A 21538-nucleotide genomic window follows, 5' to 3' on the forward strand; every position below is an offset into this window, starting at 1 on the left:
ATTTTGAAATAACACAAGTGATAAATGCTAAAATTAAACATAAGAGTTGTCAATTGATCAAACATTAAGCATAAATAAACTTTTCATATTGATTTTCGAGCACAAAGATGAACATAAGAAAATGATATAAGGAATAGAAAATAGACCCTTCCAACTAGAGGTGGCAAATGGGTTGGGTTGGGTCGAAACGGGTCACTTAAAAAAGGGTTGTTTTGGTTCGGGTCGCAACGGGTTAGGGTCAACAGGTACGGGTTAGAACGGGTCAAGGTTGGAACGGGTCAAAACTCGTTTAAGTGATTTTTCATTTCGTTTCAGCGCGTAACAGCTCGTTTAAGCGATTTTTCAGTTCGTTTCAGCGTGTAACAGCTCGTTTAAGCGATTTTTCAGTTCGTTTCAGCGCGTAACAGCTCGTTTAAGCGATTTTTCAGTTCGTTTCAGCACGAAACAGCTCGTTTAAGCGATTTTTCAGTTCGTTTCAGCGCGTAACAGCTCGTTTAAGCGATTTTTCAGTTCGTTTCATCGCGTAACGGCTCGTTTAAGCGATTTTTCAGTTCGTTTCATCGCGTAACGGCTTGTTTAAGCGATTTTTCAGTTCGTTTCATCGCGTAACGGCTTGTTTAAGCGATTTTTCAGTTCGTAATTTTTCAGTTCGTTTCATCGCGTAACGGCTCGTTTAAGCGATTTTTAGTTCGTTTCAGCGTGTAACAGCTCGTTTAAGCGATTTTTTAGTTCTTTTCATCGCGTAACAGCTCGTTTAAGCGATTTTTCAGTTCTTTTCAGCGCGTAACATCTCGTTAATGCGATTTTTCAGTTCGTTTCAGCGCGTAACAGCTCGTTTAGCGATTTTTCAGTTTTTTTCAGCGCGTAACAACTCGTTTAAGCGATTTTTCAGTTCGTTTCATCACGTAACAGCTCGTTTAAGCGATTTTTCAGTTCGTTTCATAGCGTAACAGCTCGTTTATGCGATTTTTCAGTTCATTTCAGCACGTAAAAGCTCGTTTAAGCGATTTTTCAGTTCGTTTCAGCACGTAACAGCTTTTTTAAGCGATTTTTCAGTTCATTTCAGCATGTAACAGCTCGTTTAAGCGATTTTTTATCTCGTTTCAGCACTTAACATCTTTCTTTAGCGATTTTTCAGTTCATTTCATCACTTAACAGCTTGTTTCAGCATGTTTTAGTTTCGTTGTTGTCGAATTTTCAGTTTCGGTTAATTTGTCGATTTTTTTTGAACGAGGACAACGGACGAAACTTTTTAGTTTTTTTACATTTTTTGTTTTTGTTTTATTTTTTGAGTTATGATTTTTTTATTAATTTTTTTGAATATTTTTTGATGATTTCTATTAAGATCAAAATCCCTCAAAAAAAATTCAAAAAAACAAATAAAAAATCATAACTCAAAATATAAACGAATAACGAAAAAAGTAAAAAAACCAAAATATTTTCGCCGTTAACCTCGTTCATCAAAAAAAAAAACAAAAAAAAAACCGACAAATTAACCGAAACCGAAATGTCGACGAAAACGAATCAAAAACCTTAATCGACCCGTCTAGTGCGAAAACTCGAAAGAAACCGAAACCCAACCCGACCAGTGCTAAAACTCGTGTCGGCACGAAAGCTGATCCGAGCCGAAACCTAAACCGATATCGTTCCAATCTAAAACCCGTTTCAACCCAAACATGTCACTTTTCCTTAAGACACTAACCCACATCGACCCATGTAGTTAAATTTGTCAACCCATTTTGACCCAAAAATAAGAATGTGGAATTTCAAGTGACCCATTTAGACCCATTTAATTAAAACTTATGACCCAAATCAACCCATTTGAATTTTAAAACAACCCAAATTGACTCATTTGGAATGGTTTGGGTCAAGGTTGCCACCTCTACTTCCAACTCAATCAAACCACACATTCATATGAACCAAAAAGTAAGTGACAAATAGAGTATTCTAGAGACAAACAATGAGAAATATATAGATTTAAACACATACAAATTGATAAAAGGAATAGCCCATAATTTATTCAAAAATTAACCCTAATCAGCAATCAACAATGTAATTTTGTGTATGGGAAGTAATTATAAAATGATTTATTAACATATATTAAAAAACCACCTGTTACAAATTTCAAATTTCCTTTCCTAAAGCTAAAAATAAAAATAAAAAACATGTCCCCTTCTTAAAACATATATATTACATACATATTATCCATTTCATTAAAGATAAGTTATTCAATTACTCGTTTACCCTTTTTTTACTAAAGGAACATTTTAGACATTAACAGGTGTCCGAGGCGTTGCCAGCCCTGGGCGTCGGGTACGGCGTTACCGGCGCCAGACATGCTAACCAGCTTCAGACCAGGTCGGGCGTGTAATCAATGACTATTTGGTCAGAACACTACGGGTTTATCAAGTTTCCAGCTTTTACTCGCTTATTTAATCCACATTGTAACACACTAAATAATTCAAGTAAACCACATAGGTTATTTTGTGGAGGCATTACAACAAACACCTTGTAGGCATAAATTCTTTAGCTCACATAATCACAAGTTTCAATAGCTAAAAGAAATGGTGTTAAATTATTACCTTGTGCGAACCAATTATTGACTCAAACTTGGGGATTGCCTCACCAATTTCTGGATTCACAACACACACACACACACACACACACACACACACACACACTTGATTCTTTAATTTTAATTTTGACCTAAACCCCCTTTTGACCCTTTTTAATTGATCTTCCATCAATTGACAAAGCTAGCCCCTCTAGTTCTTTTAGTTTTGTAAAATAAAAATAAACTTAGCTTTTGTCATGTGTACTTAACCCATCCATTATTTTTAACATTGTTCCAATCATTTTATGAAAACACTTTTATCCTTTCTTATATAAATCTTTCAACTTATATTTATGTTAAAACATTCTTTTGATATTCAAATACTTGCATAGTTTCATGTCTTTTTGCGCTCTCCGTTCTCGCATTTCTTCTGACTTTCTGAGTTTAACTAGGTTATGATAGGCGGGTAGAAATATTAAAGACAATATACACATGTGAGGTTTGTGTAACTCAATTGCTTATTATTATTTTTTAAATGAAACCAACATACAAAATAAATCTAAATCTTGCAAGTATCACTAAATCTTGATTAATTATCGGGACCAGTACATATCAATATCTACTTGTTATGTTAAATCACTCTTAACCATGAAACCTAATGTGCAAAGGTAAGGGGGAGTGATATTACTATGGTTATAAACAAGCCGTCTTATAATCCTAAAACTTTTATATAATATTTTTTTGAACGACTAAATTTTTACATTTTTTATAAGATTTAAACCATAACCACCTTACAATCCCATCAAATGGGAATGATAAAAGCTTTTATATAATTAGTTATGATCTATAGTTAATAGTTGTTATTATATATAAGATAAAAATATATAGTTTGGTGTCACAATTTCTTTCAAATTTTTGTTTCTACTTTTTATTTCCTTTTTATATTTTGAATTTTTATTTGGTATATTTTTCATTTGACATACAGTTAGGTTTAGCTCTATACGAACAAGCCATCGAATACTTAAAACAAGCCGTACACCACGACAATGCCGGCTATAACTACACTTTTTGGATCAAAATTGTTAGCCATGTGTTTGAAACTTTAAATAATCAAATAATTGGTAGTTGTTTGAGCGTTTGGAGAATTTTGATTAGTCAGAAATTTTAATAAATAAATGAAACTTATTGCAGATTAATCCACCGCCTATCATGCGTGCCGACTTTGACAAGGTTCTTACAAGGCAGAGGCCAACTGTGAGCAGAAGCGACCTCGAGGTTCATGAGAGATTCACAAAAGAATTTGGGGAAGAAGGTTAAAAGAACGGTGAGATGTGCGCACAGGTTCATGTGAAATATATCTTACTAATTCATGTTGGATTATTGTACACGTTTGAGCATGTTCAAGCTTTTTCCAGGTGAAAAGCAGATAAAAGTATCGTGTTTTCTTAACCTCGAATCAATTAAATTGTTTGTTTTGGCTTTTGGGAATGTAAAGGGATGTTTATATATTTGCAGATTATGCCAAGTTGACTTGGTGTCTTAATAGTCTGCTTTTCTCTATTTCTATTTGAGTCTTACGTTTCAGTGACTTGTAACCAGTGCATTGAAATTAGTTTAATCACATTATTAGTAATGTATATTATTAATAATAAGTCATAAGACACCTCCACATGCAAGCATCCTGTGCTAGTTTGCGTTATCTTTTATATAACAAAACACACGCTCGCGGAGTGAGTTTGTGAGTTTGAGAGAACCAATTTAAGTATGAAAATGTGAGACCGCATAATATAATTGTTGTTTGAAGTAATGTCATGATTTAACAAGTGTGAGTGGGTTATGCGGTTACATAACCGCTTTATGTATTACTGGTAAAGTAGAGTATATACAACTTTTTCAGAAAATCAGTTAAATTATACTATTAGTTATCAAAGTATATTATTATTAATGATACAATTTTCTTGGAACAAAAACAAAAAAACAAAAGCCGGCTATGGAAACTGCATTACCAGCCGGCTAACTGATGCTAGTACCATTCAACTCAATATTTCTTAATTCATTAAACTATTTTAAATTAATCATTTATAGCGCTCAAAATCTCAATGACTTCATCTATTTAAAGCATACAATTCCATTTGCTAATTAGTGCCTAAATCCACTAAGCAACCCTTTGGCTCCTCAAGAAATATGAAGTTTGTAGGAGTTTTCAGTTTTATTTTGCTTGCTACACTCGTGGTTGGCCATGACGATACTAGAAAGGTAACGCTTTCCCTTCAAAACGTTGTCACTTTCTTGTACTTCTCGAAATTGGCACCAGCAGAGTAGATAAGTTGAATGAAACAAATGTAAAAAAAAAAAGAAGTCGAAAATTTGGGACCTTATAATTGAACATTTTAGTTATGTTAATGTCTTTATTAACGATATCTCCTTCGCAAAAACATAAAATTTGTTGCTAACATATAGTACTGTTTGATCAATGTGTAGCATTACATAGTCTACATGGGACAACACTCGCACCCGATCTCAGAATCTGTCATCTCGGCTAACCATGATATGCTTGCATCAATTCTTGAAAGGTAACCGCAAATAGATGGCTAATTGGCTATAACTACATTTTTTCATTATATTCACAATACTGTGTTTTGAACCGACGCTTTCTTTTTTCAGTCATAAAGGAGCAAAAGAAGCAACAATCCATCATTATACTAAAAGCTTCAGAGGCTTCTCGGCGATGCTTACACCTGATCAAGCTACAAAACTTTCAGGTTTCTTTACTACATTAAAACTGGCTGGTTGGTTTATAAATATAAATACCAACATTTGTGCCGTCAAAATCCAATGGCTTTAGCGTAAAAAAAAATAAAAAAAATCCTAACTACAGCTTTACTGACACATGCTATGCTATACAAACACCAACCTAAACTTTACACCTGTCACATCATATACAAGGTCATTTGATGCCATGTGGGCCATGTTATGTTATATTGGTCATTTGATAGAATGAAAAATGATCATATGAATTATATCATACTAACTATATGACAGGACAAAAAAATAATTATATGAGCCATATGACTTTGTTAATTGTCACATCAAGCATTTTGTGTTAATTAAACATGTCATATGAGTCCTATGATTTGTTAATGGTCACATCAATCATTTTATTTAATTTTGTGTTAACTAAACCACCTCATACGACTTATGTCCATTTTCCGTCTGTCATATGGACCATATGGCAGATTTTTCTTGTCATATGACCTATCTAAGATCAGATCATATGGGCCGTGTGACACATGTCACAGGTGTTTCTTAGCCATACCCTACAAATCTAGAAAAAGTTTCTAACATATAGCTTAGTGATAGAAATCTAGAAAAAATAAAAATCTAACCTATGGTATTATAAAAATTTGGTTTGATCAAACTGAAAAGTTTTTAATCGTTGCATTAAATTGTTTTTAACAGTTCATGGTTTGGTTTGTGAGCAGAAAATGAAGATTGTTTCGGTCTTTGAGAGCAGGATAAATCGGTTGCATACAACCAATTCATGGAAATTTTTAGGAGTCGATTCTATTCCTCGGTATAACAAGCTTACAACAGATATTCAATCGGATGTTATTATTGGTGTCATTGATTCAGGTACTTGTTACAAATACTAGTTCCTTATAAACTTGTTTTTTAGCGACACCATTTGTTTAATTGACACCCCTAATGAAAAATGATACTCAATATAGGTGTGTGGCCGGAATCACAAAGCTTCAATGACTATGGATTAGGGCATGTGCCGGCAAAGTTCAAGGGAGAATGCATGTCGGGAGAGAGTTTCACACAACTCAACTGCAATAGGTAATCATTGTGATGCTCGTCTCTATGTACTACTAAGCTTCACGTTAAGATTTGCACTAATGAAAGATTAACCACTACAAACAAAAAGCCATTTAGTGGCACAGAAATAGTGTCACAAGAAACCACAAAATTGCCACTAAAGAACCTTTTTGAAATGAGTGACACACAAAAAAAGTGTTACTAGAAGTGCTACCACTAAAGCCTTTTAGTGGCACTTTTTTCGTCTACCACTACAAACTTTTAGACTTTTAATGGCACTTTTTTTTGTTTGCCACTAAAACTTTTGGGGCTTTTAATGGCACTTTTTTCGTCTGCCACTACTTACTATTAGACTTTTAGTGACACTTTTTTACATTTGCCACTACAAACTTTTTGGGCTTTATTGGCACATTTTTTTCGTATGCCACTAGAACCTTATGGGCTTTTAATGGCACTTTTTCTTTATTTGCCACTGCAAACTTTTGGGTTGAGTGACGCTTTTAATGCCACTATAGATGTTCATCATGTTACTTTTGATTAATTAAAAACAATATTATTTGTAATATATACTTAAAATAAAACCTAAAATATATAAATCATAATATCTTTACCACGTTTAAAAGTCTGATCATATTCCAAAAATAACCAAATGTCTAATAAGTCTCAAGCTATGTCTAAATATTAGATATGTAAAAAGGAAAACTAACAAATATCATAATAAAAACTAAAAACTTCATTGCATTCATGAACATCTTTCACAATCTTCAATTTTCATGCAAAGTACCTAATAAAAAAATTAAGACATTTTAATAAGCAAACAATAGGGATACTATTAGGGATGAGATATTTTTTTCCGATTACCAATATCAGAAAAGGATATAAATGAAAACAAATGTTAGTACATGGACAGTTTATGCAGATATTTTTGTGATAAAAAACATGCAATATAAATATTTAGTAATCGTACATGTGCGTTGCTACGGGCGGATTTTGTGTCATGTTTTGTTTGTCTTAGACATGTTCATAAAGTCATTTTTTATAGAGCAGCCATACCGTTGGTAAATCAGAACTCAGTTTGTCTCTAGAACCAACCAACGCGTCACCTGCACATGCACAATTACCTACTTACCTATCCATGAACTCTCCAACAATGAGAAGCACATAAAGTCGCCTATTAACCCATCTTTCTTAGTTTGAATAGGGACTGCTTGATGACATAATTATTTACACCTATTGTACCAAAGAAAATGACATGAGTTAAATACATCAAATTTGAATAATAAAAGTATCATAATATTGCATACAAAATATTAGATTAAAATATAATACATATGTAAGAAATTTAATACTTATCTTGTTTGAGAAGTAAACCCACAAAAAGAGTGTAGCCGTGAAATATGCACCAATTAATAGTAGTTAAAAGTAAGAAAATAACATTATCAATAAGTCAAATGAAGAAACATAAAAGTATTATATGGCATTAGCTATTTAGGCATTGCCCAACTTTCAACAACTTTTACGACACACCCACGTATATGCACTTTATGTCCCACATTGACATTTGGTATAATTCCAAATTTTGTATCGTGAACCATTAGTAGACCTTTCTTGAGACATTGTATCAAATACCAAAAAATTCAGGTTTTTTTATTGGATCAGATATATAAAACAAAAAATATCTAAAAGTGAAACGCATCAAATTACACTTCAGTGGGTATAATAGTTTCAAAACAAATTTTTTATCAATATAAAACACTCATATCGATAAAATTATTTGAACTACTTATTGGGGGGGGGGGGGGGGGTTTCAAAAAAGTTACCGTTGATTTAAATGCTAGCAGTTTAGTTTCCTCTCTGCGAACTGCTAAATCTGTGGTCCTTAGGGACATAAATCTGTAAGTACGCAACATACCAATTCGGCTTTCCGTATTCGAATCTGTAAAAAAACACCACAAAAACATTCAGGTACCAAACAATACAACAATTTGATACTTGACTTTGAAGATCAAACCTAAGATTTTTCAAAACTTAAAAATGCTATAGGTATACTAACAAATTGAGTATTTAGGATTTTAATACCACAAATTTTTTAATACGCCTTATCAACTATATGGGGAATTGGTGTTATAGCGCAGGTCCTTGCATAAAGGGCCAAAGATGGCCAAATATAGATCTACTGCAAATATGCAAATTGGAGTTCATGTATTGTCTGATATTTGACATGAAGACTACGAATTAATGATGGGCCTGCAATTATCGATATGTGGTATTTGACTGTATGATGATCAGCTATGATACACTAACAAAAACAACACGCATTTAAGGATAATTAGTTTATAAACATAGTACCGATAATCCTATTTAAAGTATGAAATCGAAATAGTAATCACAAGACAAAATTCATAACTTTTGACTATCATGAGTAGCTATATCGATATAAGTATACAGATTGTACAATAAACGAATGCAGATTGTTTGTTCCAAGGCCCCTGATACAGTGACAGACAATTCAACTTCAATCAACAGAAAGTTATAATCAGTCACTGAAAGTCCTAATTTTAACCCTTACATGCTTGCCAAGACGGAACATACATCTATGGTTTTAGTAAATATGATTTCAATGAATAGCTCGTGAACAAAAATGATTATTTGTAGCAACAAACAAGGTACAAATAGCAAAATACATCAATGAAAACCTAGAAGCAAAATAATATAAATTTTTACCTAATTTCAACTTAAACACGCAAATGAACATCCAGATATTAACATACCGCAGTACTCCAAAAGGAACGGAGGAGGAGCATAAGCATATTGAGAAACAGTCATTGGCTGGCGGTCCTTCATAGGCAGTCAAACGTGTTATGCCTTGGTTTGAAACAGATAGACTGCAACTACATAACAAAATTAGGTCAACATAAACAAAATGAAAGAGTGAAATCGAAGAACTGAAGGCGATTGATTACCTTCCTAGAAGAAGAAATTAAAGGATCGCCGGAGTTGTGAAGATGCAGAACGGGAGCTAATCCATCACTTTCGGCTCAAAATTGATATGGTAATAACTCTACATTGATTTCCATTTCGAGCCCTAATTTTCAATAAATTATGGAAAACATCAATCCGTCATCGGAGGATTCAATTCAGCTTGTAATACATCGTCTTACATCATTTTCCGTCAATGTCGATGAGTATAATACCAGTACAGTGTGTGATTTGACGGAGAAACATGAAGAATTAGGTGTGCAAACGATTCAATTCGGTGACGCAATCAGATCCAATCTAGATTCAAATTAAGCGGAACTTCGAACAACAAAGCAACAAGCGAATCATCGAATCAGATAAATAAAAAACCTAACAATTGATTCGAACTGATGTAGCCGAATACAGATACAAACTAACAATCAAAAGCATTAGCGATGTAACCTAGATAGTGAGATTACCGACGTCCGCCGTATCAGGTGATGCAGATGATAAGGCGACGGTGTAAGCAGCGAATTGAAACCGTAGAAGATCATAATCGAGCCGGAGATTGCACAAATTTCCGAAATAAGGAAGCGGAACTGGTTGTGATTGTAGTGGCAGTGGCGCCGCCGGTGAGCGGCCATGGATGACGGTGGCGACAGTGGAGGTGGAATCTCACAAACACACTCTCTAGAAAGTGAAAGAGAGATGCCAGCTATTTTTTGGGCACACGATCTATCTACTGCCAACAAAGAAAGAATTGCATTTTTTTTTATAAAACAATTAATACTTTTTATAAAACAATTAATACTATTTCGTTATGCGCCCAGTAGACGAAGAGGAGAAGCCAACTATTTTTGAGTTTCATTGAGTTTGATTTGCTGGGTGGAGTTTTGGAGCATGTTTGGGAATGAGTTTGACAACACCTTACTGGCTTATTGGCTTTTTTAAAAAGCCAACAACTTAAATGGTGTTTGACAATCATAAAAAAGGCCTTCTATTTTAGCTTTTGACAAGGGTTAAAAAGCAGCTTTCTAAAAACCCCAAATTCTGCCTTTTTAAAATGGTTTTTTTGAAAAGCCTCGCACTTTTCAAACTCAATCCCAAACATGCTCCAAGGATGGACAGGGTTGGAATGAGTTAAAAAAAATTTTAGGAAAATAAAGTAAAAAAATATAATTACTTAGTTTACATATATAAGAAAAAATTATTATTTAAAATTATACCAGTTTATTTTACCAAATTGAGTATTTAGGCGATGGGTTTTCACGTAATAGGAGATGGTGGGCTTAAACTATCCAAATTAATGGCACAAAAGCTAAACATCATTGAAAATGTGTGCCATGCACTAGATTTTTAGTGACACACACAAAGTGCCACTAAAAACCCAAATTAATGACACAAACTCTAAATGCCATTAAAAGTGCGTGCCACCATAATTTTAGTGGCATACGCAAAGTGCCACAAAAATAAGAAATTAATGGCACTAAAACTAAGTGCCACTAAAAATGTGGTTATAAACAAAGATGGCATATGCAAAGTGTCATTAAAAACCAAATTAGTGGCACAAAAGCTAAATGTCATTAAAAACATGTCACAAGAATTTTTGTGGCATACGTAAAGTGACACTAAAATCATAAATTAGTGGCACTAAAACTAAGTGTCACTAAAATTTTGTGCTACGCATACATGACATACACAAAGTGCCATTAAAACCATATATTAGTGGCACAAAAGTTAAATGCTACTATAAACGCGTGACGCTACATTTTTAGTGGCATACGCAAAGTGCCACTAAATCATAACTTAGTGGCACTAGAACTAAGTGCCACTACATATGCCATTAAAAACGTAAATTAGTGACACAAAAGCTAAATGTCATTAAAAATATGTGCCACTAAATGGACTTTTTTTTGTAGTGAACGATCTTCATTGACGGGCATTAGTCGTTAAAAATATGTTTAATGTTGTCACTATGTTTTTGTGAGTCGCTAAAGGGTCTTGTTCTATATATCGTGACACGCCTGTGACTAGGGGTGTGCATATAATGGATTTGTTACGGATAATTCCTGATTTCGTCTATTTTAATTGGCGTTTTTCAGGAAGATTATAGGAGCTCGATACTACTACAAAGGATTTGAAGCGATAAACGGCCCTCTTGAGAACTTTAACCAAACTTTCTTTCGATCAGCACGAGATAGCGATGGCCACGGGACCCACACATCATCTACCATTGCTGGATCAAAGGTTTCTAATGTTAGCCTATACGGGCTAGGCTCAGGCACCGCAAGAGGAGGTGTTCCAAGTTCTAGGTTGTCCATATACAAAGCTGTTGGGTTCGTAGGCCTTGTTGGCCCGGTTTATTATATGAAGTCAAAAGAGGAGACGGGTGTGGGCGGTCGGGCCCAAGCCCGGCCCGGTTTAGATTTCTTGCATAATAATTTACTAACCCTAGTTCAGTCTCTATATAAACAACATTATGTACTTGTAATATTGGTCACTCAATAAAGATATACCTAGTTGCCACCCGTGGACGTAGGTCAGTTTAGACCGAACCACGTTAAATCCTCGTGTTCGTTTATTGCTTTCGTGTGTGTGTTCGGTTTCGTGTGTGCGTTTAATCCTAACAAGTGGTATCAAAGCTTAGGTTCGGGATCACACGAAGAACACTTTGAAGCAGTTACGCTTGCCGCCACATCAATCGATCGGAAGTATACCGAAGGCTTTTGGCAGTAGACCGTTCGTTCATAGGGTTGCGCGGTTCCGTCGGCAGAAAGCCGCCGCCTCTCTAACTTTCGTCTCAGCCGCCCTTCGTTGATTGAAGTTTATTCTGTGGAAAGCAATTATAACTACATCTAGTAGCATCATCACTGGTATCGTGCGCCGTCGTAAAAATTATATATAATATAAATTTTGAGCAGGAGCTTGGATTTAGGTTTGACCAACATTTGTTTGCTTTGGACGAAACACAAGTTTGTTTTTCTTTGTTGGGCTGTGTAGTTTTGGGCTTTAAAAAAACAACAAGGGCAGTAGGCCCAGTGTGATTCTTTTGTGTGGGTAAAAAGAGGTCGAGATCCTATTTGCAAAAGGACGAGCCAGAACAAATAAATCAAGATTTTATTTTTCGGAGAACCCTTGTCAATCAGAAGAAGCGTTATAGAAGCCAGAACCAGTGCCAACCGCGTTTGTCAGGTTTATCGTTTCAGTTTAAAGTTTCGGTTTCTGATTTACAGTTCGTATTTCCGTTGCGTTTAAATAGGTTGATTGTTTAACAGAGTTCAGTAGAATAGTTGTTAGGTTCAGGTTCGTGTCATTGCTTTTTTTGTCTCTGTTTTTATCCAGTTTTTCGTTTTAGTCATTGTTATGGCAGAAGACGGAAAGGTTTCGATACAAAAGTTTGACGGACAGAAGTTCGGTTGGTGGAAGATGCAGATTGAGGCACTACTTTGTCAGAAAGACTTAGATGTAGTGCTTGAGGATGAAAAACCAGAAAAGATGTCAGAAGCAGATTGGAAGAAGTTAGACAAGAAAGCTAGGGCTTGTATTACTTTGTCGTTGTCGGAAGATGTGGCGTTTAACATCATGAAAGAAACCACAGCACGTGGTATGATGGAGGCGCTATCCAACATGTATGAGAAGCCTTCGGCAGCGAATAAAGTCTATCTTATCCGAGAGCTAGTGACAACAAGAATGAAAGAGGGTGGGTCAGTTACAACTCATATCAATAATCTTAATTCGATCTTGTCCCGCTTAGTGTCAGTTGACATTAAGTTTGATGATGAAGTTCAAGGCCTCTTGTTATTATCCTCTTTGCCCGACAGTTGGTCGCAAACAGTGACTGCAGTTTGTAGTTCGTCTACAAATATTACTTTCGATGGGATTCGAGATCTGATTCTGGGAGAAGATTCAAGACGCAGAAGTTCAGGTGAATCATCAGGCAATATGCTAGTCACAGAAGGTAGAGGTAGGGGAAAACAGCGAGGCAGTGGGAGCAGGAAGAGGAGTCAGTCTAAGACTCGTAAGGATATTGAATGTTGGGGTTGTAAAGAGAAAGGACACTTCAGGAATCAGTGTCCGAATGGTAAGAAAGAGGTGAACGTTACAGAAGACGACACAGATGACGGGGTCAGTAGTGATGAGGCTTTGGTTTGTAGTGTTGAGAGTAGCGTTGATGCTTGGGTGATGGATTCTGGTGCATCGTTTCATGCCACTCACTGTAGTGAAACGATGAAGAATCTTAAATTTGGGGATTTTGGAAAGGTTCGACTAGCGAATGATGATATTGGGAGACGTTGATTTGATAACTTCAGCCGGGTACCTCTTAGACTTTGAAAGACGTGAGGGTTATTCCAAGTTTGAAGAAACGTTTGATTTCAGTTGGGCAGTTGGATGACCAAGGGCACGATGTTAAGTTCGGGAATGGGCAGTGGAAAGTAGTCAAAGGGAATCTCGTTGTTGCTCGTGGAAAGAAAATGGGTTCATTGTATATGGTCGGCATGTCATCAAAAGGAGTGGATCCAGTTTTGGTGAAAGACAAAATCCGGTTCACAGAATCTCGTGGGCAGAAGAAGGTTCGTTTTGCAAGTAACAAACCCAGAGCCAAAGTGAAGATTCAGGATGAACGAGCTAGGAAGGTTAAATCAGTTGGGGGACATCGTGATAGTAGGAGCACAGGTCGTGTTTCAGTTACAGTTCCAGGTCGACAGTGGATTAAGAAAACCAGTATTCCAGCTGTAAAAGTCTCTCCAATGAATTACTTGCTGAATATGGAGAGTGTTTGTTCTCAGGTTATCTCAGGATCCGGTAGTTCGTTACAGTGGGAGCCGGTAGGGACAGAGAACGGGTCAGGGGCAGTTTCAGCCATGACTGACGTGTTGGAGCTCCGGGGAGCTTCAACGGGCCTTCAGGTTAATTGATGAGAAGGCGGTGACAACTAGAAGAAGTTTAATGTTCAGATTACAGAAGTACAATTAGGAGTGCAGACGAGAGTACTCAAGGCCTCCGAGTGGGAGATTGTTGGGTTCGTAGGCCTTGTTGGCCCGGTTTATTATATGAAGTCAAAAGAGGAGACGGGTGTGGGCGGTCGGGCCCAAGCCCGGCCCGGTTTAGATTTCTTGCATAATAATTTACTAACCCTAGTTCAGTCTCTATATAAACAACATTATGTACTTGTAATATTGGTCACTCAATAAAGATATACCTAGTTGCCACCCGTGGACGTAGGTCAGTTTAGACCGAACCACGTTAAATCCTCGTGTTCGTTTATTGCTTTCGTGTGTGTGTTCGGTTTCGTGTGTGCGTTTAATCCTAACAAAAGCGTGCTGGTTCGGTGGTTGTGAAGATGCCGACGTTCTTGCAGCATTTAGCGACGCTATTCACGACGCTGTTGATGTTATTTCTATTTCCTTTGGTCCGAATCCACCCCAACAAAATTACTTTGAAGACGTAAACTCTATCGCATCATTTCACGCGTTTCAGAAAGGTATTGTTGTAAGTGCATCAGCGGGTAACAACATAGTTCCAAGAACAGCGGCGAATGTGGCTCCATGGATGATTACTGTGGCTGCTAGCACAGTTGACCGCAAGTTTCCATCATATGTACTTCTTGGGAATCTAAAGCAGTTAAAAGGTTTCGGGGTAAACACAATGCCAGATCAAGGGAAATTGTACAGTATAATATCTGGTGGCGTTGCTGCAGCGTCGGGTATCCCCTCTACAAATGCAAGGTAAGTTATTTAAGAAAATCACGCATAGCGTAAGCCGAAATAATAATAATAATAATAATAATAATAATAATAATAATAATAATACTTCTGTGGAAGTCTGGCTAGTCCAAGTATGAGTCTGCGAACTCTTGAATCAACTACATATTATAAAACTTAACAAGCCCATTGCACAGACACAAAAGACAAAGCATAATTAATACAATCTATAGATGTTTTTCAACCCAATCGTCACAAATGTAACAGCCAAAATGTACCATAGACGACACTATTTGTCGCGTGGGACACTTACATTTTGAACTAAATTATTCATTGTTTTGGCTCCTCTTGTCTAGTTTTTGCAAGAGCAATACCTTGGATTCAAACTCAATCAAGGGGAAAATCGTGGTCTGTATGCTCGAGAAGCTTAACGATGATAGGAAAGAGAAGGCCATTGCGGTGAAAAAAGGTGGTGGTGCCGGGATGATCATCATCGATCCTATTGGAAAATACGTGTTGTTTCAATCCGTTATTCCAAGTGTTTTAATCAGGAAAACGGAATACATACATGAAAACAGAAAAGTAAGTCACTAAATCATAGATGTACAACTTATCCATAAAAGAATGGTTTAAAAGCATAATTCACTAAACCTTAAACCCTAAATCAGAATCGTTTCATTGTGATTCCAGGAATCCAACAGCTAGAATCTACCTAACAGTAACAAACGTCGGTATTAAACCAGCACCAGCGATGGCGATCTTCTCTTCCAAGGGACCGAACATTATAACTCCCGACATCATCAAAGTTTGTATCTTTCCATTCTATGTGTTTTTTACCAAATGAAACTTGTGTTCTAATATGTGTTGTATATTTGAATGCAGCCGGATATAACTGCACCCGGAGTGAACATTTTGGCAGCGTGGTCACCTCTCGCGACTAAAGATACTGCTGGCAATAGCATTGACTATAATATTATCTCTGGTACTTCTATGTCGTGTCCACATGTATCTGCGGTAGCTGCATTGTTGAAATCGGTTCATCCTTATTGGAGCCCAGCCGCGATAAAGTCTGCAATTATGACCACAGGTTAGCACTTTGGTTAGCAAGTTAGAAAACCTTAGCAGATGAGTTTTACCGAAAATGGATGTCACTAAACATCGGTCGTAATATCAATTTTTTGCAGCTACCACCACTGACAATACCCAAAACTTCATAAGAAACGATGATTCCACAAATGCAAATCCTTTTGATTACGGATCAGGACACATAAATTCAGGTGCAGCAGTAGACCCGGGACTCATTTACGATTTTGACACCAACAATGTCATTGATCTCCTATGCAGCTATGGTGCAAGCATTGCACAGCTCAAAAACTTGACTGGGACACCGATTTCCTGCAAGAATCCTCCCACCCCCTCTTATAACTTCAACTATCCGTCAACTGGTGTCTTTAATATGGCTGGAAATTTATCGGTTTACAGGACTGTTACATATACCGGTCAAGGCCCGACTGTTTATTATTCAAAGTTAGAAGCAATTGCAGGAGTAAAAGCTTCAGTTTATCCTGATGTCCTTAGGTTCTCAAAATCAGGGGAGAAGATGACTTACAGGATCGATTTTGTGCCTTATAAAAGTAGCAATGGCAGCTTCGAGTTTGGATCGTTGACATGGAGAAATGATGTTCATATGGTCAGGAGTCCGATTGCTGTTAATGTGATTTCGATTTAAGTTTAGTATGTGGAGGAACTTTAACGTACAAAAAGTTGTTGATCGAGGGACTTATGTGAGAAAAAAAATAGAAAGTATGTTGGGATTTTTATTTTGTATTTGCTGTTTATATTTATTGCACTTTCCGTCTTCTTAACATCAACTTGTTCTTGTATCTAAATGCTATTTTACCATTCACATCTCGACCTGATGTTGGGTTGGGTTGGGTTGTCAGGTGAAAATTAATTAACAAAAAAGAAAAATCACTTTTCATTGGTTTATCATCACGACCGGTTCTACATAGCAGCCTAGGTTGCAACCAATTTTCGTGTCAAATGTTAACTATTCATGTGTTTTTCTTAAAACTTTAGATTTTTAGTTGCTAACTTTTTGTTTTTATAATTAAATTCATACGAACGGACTTTGACAAGGTTCTTGCAACAACGTTTTTCCTCATAAGGGGTGAACTGTGAGAACTACTTAATACGGAGAGGAGTGGAGAAAACGGTTATGTGTATTAAGGTTAAAGCAAAATGCAAATCTTTACTTATTTTTGTCACTAATTTTATTTTATCAACAATAAAAATTAGTTAAAACACATCATTAGTAATCAGTTTATCTTATTTGCAATAATACAGTTTTCTTAGAACAAAAACAAAAAACAAAAGCCGGCTATGGAACCAACATTAGCATTATACCAGCCGGCTCATTGCTGCGACCCTACAACTCAATTTCTTTTTAACTAATTAAACAAATATAAAATTTTTGTTTTTATAGCTCTCAAATTCTCAGTGACCTCATCTACATAAAGAGTATAAGTTCAATTGTAAAGTTGTTAAAACAGAAACCCTTTGGCTCCTCAAGAAGTATGAAATTAGTAAGATTTTTCAGTTTTATGTTGTTTGCTACGCTTGTGGTGGGCCATGGCGATACTTATAGAAAGGTAATGGTTTTTCCCATCAAAACATTATCACGGGGTCACTACCTTGGTCTGTTCGTAATTTTGTTTCGTGTGTCTTGTTTCTAATTACTAGCTGGGTTCATGTTAATAAAATGTTTGCCTTTCAAAAGAAATTCTTGTACTTTATTGGCACCTGCAGTGTAGATTAGTTGAATGAAGCAATTGTAAAAAAGAATTATTTTAGAGCCTAGTAGTTGAAAAATCCTAGTTAAGTTAATGTCTTTATTATAGATGTGTCCTCCCTAAAACATTGGATATGGCGCTAACTTGTATTTTCAATATATAGCATTACATAGTCTACATGGGACTGCACTCACACCCGAACTCAGAGTCTGTCATCTCGGCTAACCATGATTTGCTTGTATCGCTCCTTGAAAGGCAAGCACGAAAACGTACATGGCTATAACTATATGTAGACATTTGTTTTATGCATTATATTCGTACTACTACTATATATGTTTTAAAATGTTGCTTTTTTTCCAGTTATAATGGAGCAAAGGAAGCAATGATCCACCATTATACTAGAAGCTTTAGAGGCTTCTCCGCGATGCTTACTTCCGACCAGGTAACAAAACTTTCAGGTTTCTTTACTACATCAAAACTGGCTGGAGCGATTAGTTGGTTTCTAAATAGCTAATTACTACCACCATTTGTGCCGTCACAAATAGACAAATAGTCCAAGTTAAATAGTTTCTTTTTGGCATATGTAGTAATGTAGATTTAAAATTTTAAATGGCTAAACTATCACAAATCAGAAAAAGAAATATCTAAGTATAGCTTTACTGAGACATGTGATGTTATACTGTTATAGAAACACCACTCTAAACTTTACATGATACATGGTCATATGATGTTGTGTGGGTCATATTGTAGCATACTAGCCATATGATAAGACGAAAAGTGAGCATATGAGCGATATGACGTTGTTAGCAGTTACATCAGTACGTGTGTCAAACATGTCATATGACGTGATTGGTGAACACCGCCTCACACGGCTCATATGACCAATTTTTGCCCGTTATATGATGCATGTGACATTTTAGCATGTCATATGCCCTGCTTAAGGTCATATGGGCCGTGCGACATGTTATTGATGTATTAATATAGTGTCATTACTGTTGCTTAGCCAAACGCTTCTAACATAGCTTTAATAACCTAGAAATGATTCTAAAATATACCTTAGTGACACAAATCTAAAAAAACTCTGACCTATAGCTTTACGAACATAAATCTAGAAAGTTTCTGACATTGTTATATTGAGCCGAGTCAAGCTTGATTTTGAAAACTTACACACGAGTCAAGCCAGAGCTTCAAACATCGAGCTTGAAAAGAGCGGGGCTCGACTCGTTTACACCCCTGTTATTATATAATTATTGGCTTTGATCAAACTGAACTAGATCTTAAAGTTTTAGGTCGTCACAGTTGTAATTCCTTTTAACAGTTTACAGCTTGGCTTCATGGTTTATGTCGCAGAAAATGAAGATGTTGTTTCGGTCTTTGAGAGTAGGACGAATCGTTTGCATACAACCAATTCATGGAAAATTTTAGGAGTTGATTCTATTCCTCAATATAACAATCTTCCTACAGACATACAATCGGATGTTAATGTTGGTGTCATTGATTCAGGTACTTGGCTACAAACACTAGTTCCTTATAAAATTGTTTATAGTGACATTCCCTTCTTTCGCTTGTTTTTAGCGACGTCCCCTAATGAAAAACACTATTCATTTAGGCGTGTGGCCGGAGTCACAAAGCTTCAATGACTATGGATTAGGGCCTGTGCTGACAAAATTCCAAGGAGAGTGTGTGTTGGGACAAAATTTCACAAGATTTAACTGCAACTGGTAATCATTGGGATGCTTGTCTCGATATACTGAGTTTTATGTTAAGATTTGCACTAGTGAAAGATTAACCATCTTTATTAATGTGTATTAGTCGCTAAAAATGTGTTAAAGCAGCCACTATGTTTTTAGAAGTAGCTAAAGAGTCTTGTGATGTCACTGAGAGTCTTAAGACACATTGGTAAGTAGGGATGAAACCGAAATAATTGACGCATAACCGAAATACCAGACATAGCAAAAATTAACTAACCGAATCCGAACCTAAACTCACAATTTGGTTTTATGTTTTCTTAAAAACTAATTCCCGGTTCAGTTTTAGTTTTGCATGTACTAAAATTGAACTAAACAGCTTTTTTATAGATTATAATTTTTATTTTTGACTGGTGAGTAATTTATAAGAAATTAATAAATTATGCAACCTGAAAAATTTTATGCCCAAATATGTAGTGATTAGTGAATCAATAATTAACAAAAAAAACAAAATTAGGCCCAAAAGTTACAAGCCCAATAGAAAAAAAAAAAGAAAAACCCGAAATCGAACAGAACAAAAAACCACCCATACACACCCTTACATGTAAAAAAAAAGAAATTTATGTGAATTAAAACTTGAGAAGCATTATGTAATCACTAACCCAATAACGTCAAAAAGAAAAAAAATCATTATTTTACGATTAATGTGAAACTTGGTGCAATACTAACTTGAAGGACTCGAATGATAATGCGAAAAACATAACGGTGGTATGGAAGATTTCAAAGGACGGTTATGATAGAGATCTAGAGTCTATGGACCAAAGTTAACTACTTGGGGTTTGGACCTTTGGTGTCTAAGTTATGTTATTTATAGAATTAGTTTGTATTTAGAATTAGACGTTTTTCTTCCTGATTTATGTATTATTGTCCATTAAGTGTCTTGTTGCTTAAGTATCTAGTTGCCTATAAATAAAGGTTTGAGTTTAGATGTTTTTGTTAAGCATTGCAACTTATTTAGTTTTTCCTTTTATTAAATAAAAAGAGTCGTATAAGGTTTATGTAATATCGTGCTCCGTTTCTTGATTTCCTTGATCGAATAAGTTCAATATTTAAATGTAACACTATTTGTCATTAGACATCCTTTACAACACATTTTATCAAACCTGTTTTGTGCCATATGATAGATAAGTTACGGATAATTCTCGGTTCGTTTATTTCAATTGCCGTTTTTCAGGAAGATTATAGGAGCTCGATACTACTCCAAAGGATTCGAAGCAGTACACGGCCCTTTGGAGAGCTATAACCAAACTTTCTTTTGATCAGCACGGGATAGTGATGGCCACGGGACACACACATCATCTACTGTTGCTGGATCAAAGGTTTCTAATGCCAGTGTATACGAGCTAGGATCAGGCACCGCAAGAGGAGGTGTTCCAAGCGCTAGACTGTCCATATACAAAGCTTGTTGGTTCAGTGATTGCGACGATGCTGACATTCTCGCAGCATTTAGCGACGCTATTCATGATGGTGTCGATGTTATTTCTATATCGCTTGGTCAAATTCCAGCCCAACAACTTTATTTTGGAGAAGCGATTTCTATTGGTTCGTTTCACGCGTTTGAGAAAGGTATTGTTGTATGTGCATCCGCTGGTAACAGCTTCTTTCCAAGTACAGTGACGAATGTGGCTCCATGGATGCTTACTGTGGGTGCTAGCACGATTGATCGCGAGTTTCCATCGTACATACTTCTTGGTAATCTAAAACAGTTGAAGGGTTTCGGGGTGAACACAAAGGCAGATCAATGGAAGATGTACGGTATAATATCCGGAGGAGATGCCGAAGCCCCAGGAATCCCCACTACAAATGCAAGGTATTCTTAATAAAAATAATAACAAATACTCAAGCTCTCTTTTATAGCGTCGAGCCAAAATTTGAAAACTGAAATTTGCTGTATAATTATGAATTTGGCTTCTTGAATAAACACATAAGTTAGTGAGAAAAAGATTTATGTGTTTTGAGGCATGC

General features: G+C 36.0%; 1 protein-coding gene, 1 long non-coding RNA gene and 1 pseudogene across 5 annotated transcripts; 2 read left to right on the plus strand and 1 right to left on the minus strand.

Moving 5' to 3' along the window:
* Positions 1–4415: 4415 nt before the first annotated feature.
* Positions 4416–21344, plus strand: LOC143569719 (subtilisin-like serine-protease S). Its single transcript, XM_077055565.1, has 6 exons — positions 4416–4810; positions 5036–5127; positions 5219–5316; positions 19176–19328; positions 19435–19546; positions 20748–21344. Exons 1-6 carry the CDS (start codon positions 4739–4741, stop codon positions 20830–20832), a joined length of 612 nt encoding a protein of 203 aa, XP_076911680.1. The 5' UTR covers positions 4416–4738; the 3' UTR covers positions 20833–21344.
* LOC143569720 (uncharacterized) lies at positions 8099–10013 on the minus strand. 3 transcript variants are annotated; one of them, XR_013141785.1, is made up of 3 exons: positions 9098–10013; positions 8286–8309; positions 8099–8251 (listed from the first exon to the last, which is right to left on the minus strand). It is a non-coding gene; the product is annotated as an uncharacterized LOC143569720 (long non-coding RNA). The 3 variants fall into 3 exon arrangements; XR_013141784.1 differs by having other exon boundaries at positions 8101–8309; positions 9098–9264; positions 9337–10013; XR_013141783.1 differs by having other exon boundaries at positions 8109–8309; positions 9098–9721; positions 9811–10013.
* LOC143569711 (subtilisin-like serine-protease S) lies at positions 10812–16811 on the plus strand (annotated as a pseudogene). The gene is made up of 7 exons (XR_013141780.1): positions 10812–10948; positions 11434–11627; positions 14649–15057; positions 15390–15615; positions 15724–15838; positions 15916–16120; positions 16218–16811. The product of XR_013141780.1 is annotated as a subtilisin-like serine-protease S (transcript).
* Positions 21345–21538: the final 194 nt, after the last annotated feature.

The sequence above is a fragment of the Bidens hawaiensis genome, unplaced genomic scaffold (assembly GCF_021521415.1).
Source record: "Bidens hawaiensis isolate Kalapana, Puna unplaced genomic scaffold, B.hawaiensis_p1.1 tig00024638_1, whole genome shotgun sequence".
Lineage (NCBI taxonomy): Eukaryota > Viridiplantae > Streptophyta > Magnoliopsida > Asterales > Asteraceae > Bidens > Bidens hawaiensis.

Excerpts from the sequence above, each read along its gene's own strand:
- LOC143569719 (XM_077055565.1), top strand. The coding sequence starts at position 4,739 with ATGAAGTTTGTAGGAGTTTTCAGTTTTATTTTGCTTGCTACACTCGTG. Across the intron at positions 5,128-5,218 it reads CTTGCATCAATTCTTGAAAG|TCATAAAGGAGCAAAAGAAG; the intron begins GTAACCGCAAAT and ends TTCTTTTTTCAG. Across the intron at positions 19,329-19,434 it reads TGTTGGTGTCATTGATTCAG|GCGTGTGGCCGGAGTCACAA; the intron begins GTACTTGGCTAC and ends CTATTCATTTAG.